Raw genomic sequence first — 9,274 nt, 5'->3', positions numbered from 1 at the left:
ATCTTGCGACTTGAGCCATGGCAAGCATTCCCATCGCTGAAAGTTGAATGAGAAATGCCAGCGTTACCATTTGCAAGCTATAAGTGCCTATCACATACAGCTTTAAGTGTGGATGGATGCACTGAACTGGGTAGAAGATGGGAAATCACTGTGGAATTAAATGGCAGGCTAATATGTCCTGACAGTGTGATCCCAAGATGGTCTCCTCTGTTTCACTGAGTGTCACAGAACCCAGCCAAGCCCCGTGACAGGGGAGAGGAAGGTCGGTGTGGGCTCACTCAGAGCTTTACCCCTTTGTGTGACTCTCAGTGCCAGCACTGGCTGGCAAAGCTGCTCGGGCTGATGGAAACAGAGCAGTTGACAGTCTGTACAGAGAGGTGTTGGAGGAAGGGTGGGGCCAGCAAGGGGGAGTTGCTGGAGAAGCTGAAAACTCCTTTTCTTTTTTGTGTAACTCTTGCAAATTTCCCTTCTGGGTTGAGCCTCCTTTGTTTACTTGCTGGCTGGTGACTGTCCCTCTGCAGGAAATCGTTTCCTATGATCTTTGTAAGTCTGTGTGTTTGTATATACCTCTCTCTCCACCCTTTATCCCACTCTCTAACCTCTCTTCCACTCCCCTCCACCCACCCTCCTCTCCTCCTCTGAGAGGAGGTTTCTTTGCCTATCCATCCTTGGCCCTTTAGACAGGCTGGCCTCCAAACCTCAGAGACCCAACTGCTCTGCCTTCCGAGTGCTGGGACTAAAGGCTGTTGTCACCATTGCCTAGCTTGTATCTGCATTTATAATAGTCTTGTGTGCTTGGCTAATAAAATAGTGTGTGTGTGTGTGTGTGTGTGTGTGTGTGTGTGTGTGTGTGTTGTGCTGAGCTGTGTGTGTCTGGTATTTTTTTTTTCTTCCACCCATTTTTTTCCAGTAAAGTAGCAGTGACTTCCTTCAGGCTCAGTTACTTGAGGTCTCAGCCACATTGAGGACCCTCCTCCTCTCTGTCTTGAAGGTGTGGCTATATTTTCTGCTTGCCTTGCCAAGGAAGCTCTGGCTGCCCTGACTTGAGGCCTGCAGCGCTCTCACCCTGGGGATTGCTCCTCATGCCTGGATAACCCAGCCTCCCTTTCCACGTCTCGGAGCTGTAACTGCAGTGGCAGGAATGAAGATATTCTAAACTTAGAGGCCATCAGACTCCTGAAACAACACGAGAAGTTGGGATTTCCCTAAGAGTCTCAGATCGGGAGAGGAGAGCTGAAGCCTGGGCCCAGCTCAGGAGAGGAATTTTATACAGTTTTCAGACCTTGCAGGAGAGACTAGCTAAGCCAGTGATGACAGGCAGGGCCGCGCCCAGACTGCCTTGTTGTGTTGCCCTGGCTCTCGATGGGACTCTACCCTTAGTGTTAGGATCCCAGAATTGTCCCTCTTTCTGGTGCAGCCACACTGAACACAGCTCCACCCTCTGCTTTTCACTATTGTCTACGTGGCCTGAAGAGGACAGGTGGTCGAACCCAGTTTGTTAAGGCTTCCAGGACGCAGGCTTTCAACTGGCAGCTTTAATAACAGTTTCTTTTGTCATATAAAGCAACATTTTCAGGATTCTGGGGATTGGGACAAAGTTATTTTGTTGGGGGAGGGGCTGATGTCAACCTTGCAATTTAAAAAAAAAAAGAAAAAATGGTGTGAACATGAGATGTGTTGGGATCCAAGCCAGCTTGGTCACAGATGTGACTCTGATTCTAGAAAGGTTTTCTAGACCCTCCTTGAATATCTACCTCCCCCAAACCTGCTAAGTTCTGAAGTTCCCCTGTGGGGAGGAGGCATGGTTATACATTCTCAGGGCAGGGGCCTGGCTGTGCATCTCCATGCTCAGGTATCCGCAGCTGGCAACTGTGCCATCAAGCCAGGTTGTGATGGAAGGGGAGGAATTTGATGACGACGCACAAATGGCATTGTCAGCAATGGAAGAAGCAACGGCACTTGGAAGTAGGACCACAAGGTTTTAATCAAGCACAGCAAGATGGCCGCAAGGCAGAACAGGTAATGCTTGGAGAAGAGAAAGAAGACCATCTCCTTGGCAACGTAGATGATGTGGATGAAGATGAAGCAGTAGAGGAACATGGCGAATTGGTTCTGGGGGAGCAAGAGGTCCTGGAGGCCTCCTGAGAACTGCAGGAAAGAAGAGGGCAGAGCTGGCAACACCACAAATAGACTCAGTCCCGCCCTGACTCTGGAGGTGACCTCTCAGAAGGCACTGTGTAGTCCTTTCCAAGACCGTGAGGAAGGAGAAAATAAAGGGAAATATTTCTAGTGAGACCACACTGGTACACAGAAGGATTCTCCCTGGTGACCCCAGGCATTAGGCCACTGCAGTCCTTTCTCTGCTTTGTCTTGCCCTGGGGATTACCCCTGTGAGCAAGTTCTCAAGGACGCCAAGGTTCCCAGGACTCTGGGTCTTCTTCGGATAATGTTTCCTGATAGGCTGGTTTTCTTGACAGTGGCACTAGGAAAGAGCATGCCTTGAGCATAAGTCTCAGACTCCCTTTGTCCTGGCATATGTCACATGGTTAGTCCATAGCCCTCACCCCTGGGTGGAGGCTGTTTTCTGGGGCAGGAGGTGAGAGTTATAGACTCCCTGACCTCATAGGGCATTGTGTTTACAGACAGGTCTGAATGTGAGTTGCTCTTTTCTGAAGTCAATAGCTGAGCTCAGACTGGCTCTATTTAAACTGTTATCAGTGTGTGAGGCAAAAGCCGATATAAACATTTTGGTCTGGACTAAAGAATTTGGTATGGTTTCTGCTTTACAATATTTTTTTTAAGAATGTCATATTTTTAGCAGCTAAATGTCAAGGACTGAGATGCCCAAACTAGTGAGAAATACTAGTTTAGGTCTATTCAGTATAGTTAAATCTATTCATCCATTCATCCCTCCTTTACCTCCCCTTCCCCTCCAACCACTAAGAAAACAAGATACATGGAAGGCTCAATAGTCAAGCCACATCCCCAGTTTCACCCCCTTTTTAGTAAATGAGCTGCACATAAAACACTTTTGTAAACTCTTCCCAAGGGTGCAGGCCTTGGACGCATCATTGCTGAAAAGGGATACAGAAAATAAGAAGGCAACTATGTCAAGAAGTCAAGCTAAAGGGGGAACGTGATTCCAGCTATGTGGCCTCTAGGGTGACAGCAAGGAAGACACCCAGTGGAAGACTGGAGGGAGACTCCTCTACATAGGGCAGCACGCTGTGACCAGGGCTCTGTGTTGACTTCCGCCACACTCTGCAGCCTGCATGCTGTTAGCCTGAATTCGGAAGGGAGGCCATCACAGTGTGTGTGTGTGTGTGTGTGTGTGTGTGTGTGTGTGTGTGTGTTATGTGTGTGTGTGTGGTGTGGTGTGTTATGTGTGTGTGTGTGTGTGGTGTGGTGTGTTATGTGTGTGTGTGGTGTGTGTGTGTTATGTGTGTGGTGTGTGTGGCATGTGTGTAGTGTGTGTGGTGTGTGTGTGCACGTGTGTATGTGAGTGTGTGTGTATTATATGAACACACACACACAAATAGGTTTGTAGACTTTTTCAAAACAGTTCTCATAGTCTATCTTTAAAAAGGCAGAGGATTTAATGCTAGGGATTTTCCTCTCATCCAGCAAAGAGAACTATTTTTCAAATTAAGAAGAGATGTTGGGAGATGTGAACCTTACAATGCTGTGATCACTAATTTTCCCTGTCAACCTGACAGGACCTAGAGTCACTTAGGGGACAATCCTCTAGGCGTGCCTATGAGGTTGTCTAGGTTAGGTTAGGTTAGGTTACCTGAGATAGACAGACACCCCTAACTGTGGGTGGGCACCATGGGTTGGTGGGGTTCTGGACTGAATTATCTGAGCACCTGTGACTGAAGCAGTGTGACCCACTACCTGCAGCTCCTGCCATTGTGATAACTGTTCCCTGGAGCCATGAGACAAGAGCCAAACAGACTCTTCCTTAAGCCGTGTGTGTCAGGGACTCTGTTGCAGCAACCAAACTAATGCAAACACCATACCTGACTTAAATAGTTTATGGCTCAAATTCTGTAGCAGATTTTGATCCTTGGACGCTGAGAAAAACCTAGGAACTTACAAGAATTGAAAATTATCAGGGAATGTGGGAGTGTTCTAGAGAAAGTCGAATATTTTCTAGATATTAGAAGAGGGAAAATGTATGTCAGATGTCCCAATCCAATAAGCTTGGCTTAGCTCAGTAATATTCCTTAATGCATAGTAAGCAGGTATCTGTGCTTTTCTTATGAAAAACTAATTTTTCTTATGAAAAAAAATAATTAGTAAGCCAGCATGTGTTCACTGAGGACAAGTCCTGTCAAACAAACCTATCTTCTCTTTGAAGAATTGACCAGCCAATGAGACAATGATTCAGGTAAGCAATGCCTTATTCTGGGAAGCTTCCTGACACAGGACAGGTTTCTTGGGCAAGCTGCAGAACTGTGAGCAGGACAATGTATCAGCGTGGCATTGATGAGTGGAGCCTTGGGTAACCTGCAGTGAGGTCTTGCAATGGGATTTACTTTAGGTCCCATTCTTAGCTTAGATCATGACAAGCTTCTCAGAATCAAGGATGACTCAGCTGGGAAGTGGAGCTGATCCATCACACCCGAGAAGTGATGAATGGAACTTACTGCGTTCGGGTCAAGAGTGAACTGTATGAGTTCAGAAAAAACGGTAATAGCTAACAGTTACTGAGCACTTACCTAATGTGCTGGTCCACTGCAAAGCAGAGCCCATGCTCTCTCTCACTCACTCTTTACGATGACCCCTGAGACGGGCTCTACTTTAGTGATGAACAAACCAAAGCTCAAGGGAGATTAGTAATGTGTTCAAGGTTAACTGGTTTAAAAACAAAAACGTAGAACCTGAGTTTTTACCTAGAACCTGTGATTTCAGAGACCAGGAGGCACTACTTTGAAGTGGTGACATCTTTCATCACAGTGTGTTTAGAATGGTCTGACCAGAATGTTAAGTACCTCAGGTGGCATTCCATCTCAATTTTTCTTTTGAAACAATGTCTCCCTCACATAGCCCAGGTTAACCTCAAACTTAAGTATGTCACCTTGAACTGATCATTCTGCCTCCATGCATCGTTTATTTGGTGCTGGAGACGGAACCCAGGGATTCATGCATGCTGGTCAAGTTCTCTGCCAACTGAGCTGCATTCCACCCCTCAGACGAACACTCTTGTCCTCACTTAGCAAGGTAGGGGGTGGGTACATATTTCTTGTGAAAAGAACGTTGCTTTGGTTGGTTATAAGGCAGTGTGTTCAACAGAGAAAACTCAGTCCTGAAAGGAAGGTGACATTTCTGTTGTCATTGTCAGTCAGGTGACAGGGACTGCTAGCACATCTTATGAGAAATAGAAGTACTGGGAAGAGGCTGGAGAGATGGCTCAAAGGTTAAGAGCGGCTGGCTGACCTTCCACAGGTCAGTTCAATTCCCAGCAACCACATGGTGGCTCTAACCGTCTACAATGAGATCTGATGCCCTCTTCTGGCATGTGGACATACATGCAGGCAGAACACTGTATACGTAATAAACAAATCTTAAAATAAGAAAAAAAGTGGTGGAAAACCTGACGTGGTATGAGTATTGAACACGAAGAGACCATCAAAAGGGATTCTGGGTAGAAGATGTGGTTTCAGGATATCTCCTACTCTCAATTCTCTTTAGAGGCTTGAATCTAACACAACAGGGGAGCTAATCACATGAGCAGTGGTCTCAGGCCATCCTGCAAACCGACCTAAGCACCAGCGGGTAGAGGCAGCTACATGATGCTCACCACCTCTCAGCCAGACCTGGGACCAGCAGATCAGGTGCATAGCCACGCCGGTATAGCCGCAGCCCAGAGCCCCACTCCGCTACCTGGCGAGGCAAAGCCTGCTGCTGCTGCTGCTGCTGCAGTTGCTCCATCACTTCCTCGTGCTGCCGCTGCCGCTCGTTCTCCTGGTGCAGGTACTTGAGGCGTGTCAGTTCAAACTCCATGCGCACCTTCTCCAGCTCCATCGCGTTGTGGTGTTCTGTCTCCAGGGGCAGGGGCACCTCTGTGGGTTCCAGTCCAGGTCCATCACCAGCCTGACCCTTGGTGGTTGGGGCAGACTTCGGAGACAGTGACTTAGGGGGCCCTGGGCAATCTCTGTCCTCACAGATTCCATTCTCTTCCAGGGTAGGCAGTTCTAGTTTGGGGGGTTCTGCATCCTGGGATAGGGAAGAAGGAGTGGGTAATGGTGGGGGTCAGTATTGGACTCCCTACAACTGCGCGCCCTCGGCTCCGAGCTTCAGGAGCCTGGGGTGCATTGCAAAGACTACCTAGATGAGGTGTCTTCTAGAAGTGCACACAGAGATTGTATAACAGAAGGCAATCGGCCACGAAAGGCAGATGCCCTAAGGTCGTGAGGCACTGGAAGGTGAGGTAGGTGTTTTCTCAGGTAATGGCTCTTTATCACGGTGGAGGTCATTTTCCCGTTCCTCACGTTTCACCTAACTGTCAGACAACAAGTCTTTCAGGGGTTCCAGAGTGAGGAACAAGCCCAGGGTCTGTGTTGAAAGAACCAACCAACACGTGTATGTGTGTATGCCCTACTCACAGAGGGAAGAAAGGGCCTCAAATAGAGAGACAAAGTTTCATGCAACCTTACAATCCTGTAAAGAGTTGCTGCTTGTGTTCCTTGTGGCAGCTAGGGACCAGTTATGGGGACCGGACACTGTTCTTCTTGGCAACTGAATGCCCTAGCACATGCCCGTAGGCTCTAAGGCTTAGAACCGTCCACCCCCGCTTTCCGAATAGGATGGCTAGGGCAAATCATGAGAGGGGTCCTCTTACCAAAGAAGCCTTTGGTTTCCCCTCGGGCATGCCGTCAGCAGGTGCCACCTTGGAGAGGGCAGGGCAGCTTTCTCCTGCCCCTCGGGCTTCCATCACCTCCCTGTCCTCTGCTGCCATCCAGATAGCCACACTGCTGCCAACCAGGGCCACAGGACATCTTTTGAAACAATACCATTTGGCTTCACCAGGTTCTGACCACCATCATAATCCCCTACCCTCATAATAGCCACATTCCAGTTGCCAGGGCACTTTTGGTAGAGGCTGTGACACCTTTGAGGAGTCTTGGTGAGGACAGAAGGAGGAGGACAGCAACACAGTTCAGGCAGTATGGTTGTCTGCTGGCAAGTCTGATAACACAAATTTCACCCCTGAGACCTACATGGTAGACAAAGAGAACCAATTCCCCACATGTGTGCTGTGGTGTATGTGTTACACCACGTACACCCAAATAAATAGCCGGGCGGTGGTGGCACATGCCTTTAATCCCAGCACTTGGGAGGCAGAGGCAGGCGGATTTCTGAGTTCGAGACCAGCCTGGTCTACAGAGTGAGTTCCAGGACAGCCAGGGCTACTCAGAGAAACCCTGTCTCAAAAAAAAAAAAAAAAAAAAAAAAAAAAAAAAAAAAAAAAAAAAAAAAACCTAAATAAATATACGTAATAATAATAATAGAAAAAAAAACCCTCAGTGGAGGTTGGGGCTTTCTTACCCATAGGGCTAGTGTGAAAACCGGAATGCCTCCTCAAGGTGCCGGAAGACAGTGGGATGAATTCGTTCCCTTGGGTTCTCCTTTAAAAAGAGTTTATGTTGGGGGGAGTTTGTCTAAGATGGAGTCCTAACCCCAGTGCCTCAGAATGTGACTTTATTTGGAGGTGGGATCTCCATGGAAATTACTGACTTGAAATGTCACTACAGCATCCGAATCCAGTGTGACTAACCTCTCTAGCAGAGGACAGTGATGAGACCAGAGGGAAGACAGTGCAGACACAGAGCAAGACAGAAACATTGGGCTGGTTCCCTGGAGAAACAGACCAGCAGGTGGCATCGGAAAGAAACGTGAGGACCAGCTCAAGAGATTATAGAGGTGGAAAAACTCACAGTCTCCTGTCTGCACGCTGAAAACCCAGGAGCTGGTGCTGTAACTACTGGTCAGTCCTAGAACAATGATGTCAGCCCTCGCCCCAGGGCTGAGACCCAGGAGCCCACTACTGTAGCAATCGACATTCTCCCTTCCATCTTGGTTTATTGAGGACTTGGGTGGATTGCATGAGGTCCACTCACACTGGGCTGTCAGTCTGCTTTTCTTATTCCATTTCCTTCAAGGTTAATGTCTTCTAAAAACACCCTCAGAAACACACCTATAAATGACCCCCAACCAGCTGATGAGGCATTCTAGGGTTGGCCCAGTCACTCTGAGTGCACAGTGAATGACCACAGGCTGGATCAGAGCCTCTGTCTTTGTGTTTTAAACAACTGAGCCTGTAATGCTTTGATCCTATTGTCTAGTCTTCAGAACACTGAATATAAACATCAGTTGTTTGACCACCCAATCCATGAAACCCTGTCACCAGGGTGGGAGTCTGACCTGACCCACCCATCCCAGTGGGAATGGGCAGTGGAGGAGATCGAGATGCTGGGAAGCCGGAAGCATACTGTGTCATCTTTGGTTTTAGAAAAACTTTAACCAGATACTTTCAATAAATGGAGTCAGGGTCACACTGTGGAAGGAGAAAGTGCTGTATTTGAATCCCAGCTTGGTTATTATCAGTTCTATGAATCTGATGCTTAGTGCTCTCATTTATGGATGGGAAAAGTGGGACAGACACCTTGCTACAGTACAGTACCAACAGCAAAAGGAAATGGTGTATTCCCTATGGGACTAAGCAAATGATTGCCACCGTGCTTAGTGTAATGATGATGATGGTGATGATGATGATGGTGATGATGATGGTGGTGGTGATGATGGTGATGATGGTGGTGGTGGTGATGATGGTGGTGGTGGTGTTGATGATGGTGGTGGTGGTGGTGGTGTTGATGATGGTGGTGGTGGTGGTGTTGATGATGGTGCTTTGCTATGGAGTGAAATAGAATTAAGATCTACTCTTTTGGAGCTGGAGAGGTTGCCCTCTTGTTAAGACTGTTTGACTGTTTGCTGCTTATGCAAGTTCAGAGGACCTGAACTTAGTCCCCAGCACTCTTGTCAGGCAGCTCATACCTGCCTGAAACTTCAGTTTCTAAGATTCTGATGCCTTCTTCTGGCCTCCGTGAACACCAGCAAACCCACAGACACATGGTGCATAAATTAAAGTCTGTAAATAATTTCCTTTTTGTGTATGCATATGTGTAAAGTGTGACGTGTGTGTTTATATCCTGATTGCTGCCCCTGCCCCTCTCCTTCTCCTATGTGGAGGCCCCCTTGGGCATATCCCTCC

General features: G+C 47.8%; 1 protein-coding gene across 1 annotated transcript; it reads right to left on the bottom strand.

The window, feature by feature from the left end:
- Positions 1–222: 222 nt before the first annotated feature.
- Tmem247 (transmembrane protein 247) lies at positions 223–7,011 on the bottom strand. Its single transcript, XM_034513941.3, has 4 exons — positions 6,845–7,011; positions 5,887–6,219; positions 1,960–2,148; positions 223–339 (listed from the first exon to the last, which is right to left on the bottom strand). The coding sequence occupies exons 1-4, from the start codon at positions 6,959–6,961 to the stop codon at positions 223–225; spliced, it is 756 nt and encodes a 251-aa protein (XP_034369832.2). The 5' UTR covers positions 6,962–7,011.
- Between the last annotated feature and the right edge of the window lie 2,263 nt (positions 7,012–9,274).

The sequence above is a fragment of the Arvicanthis niloticus genome, chromosome 11 (assembly GCF_011762505.2).
Source record: "Arvicanthis niloticus isolate mArvNil1 chromosome 11, mArvNil1.pat.X, whole genome shotgun sequence".
Lineage (NCBI taxonomy): Eukaryota > Metazoa > Chordata > Mammalia > Rodentia > Muridae > Arvicanthis > Arvicanthis niloticus.
Note: the sequence above shows the minus strand (reverse complement) of the source record. Positions and strands in the feature narration are given on the sequence as shown.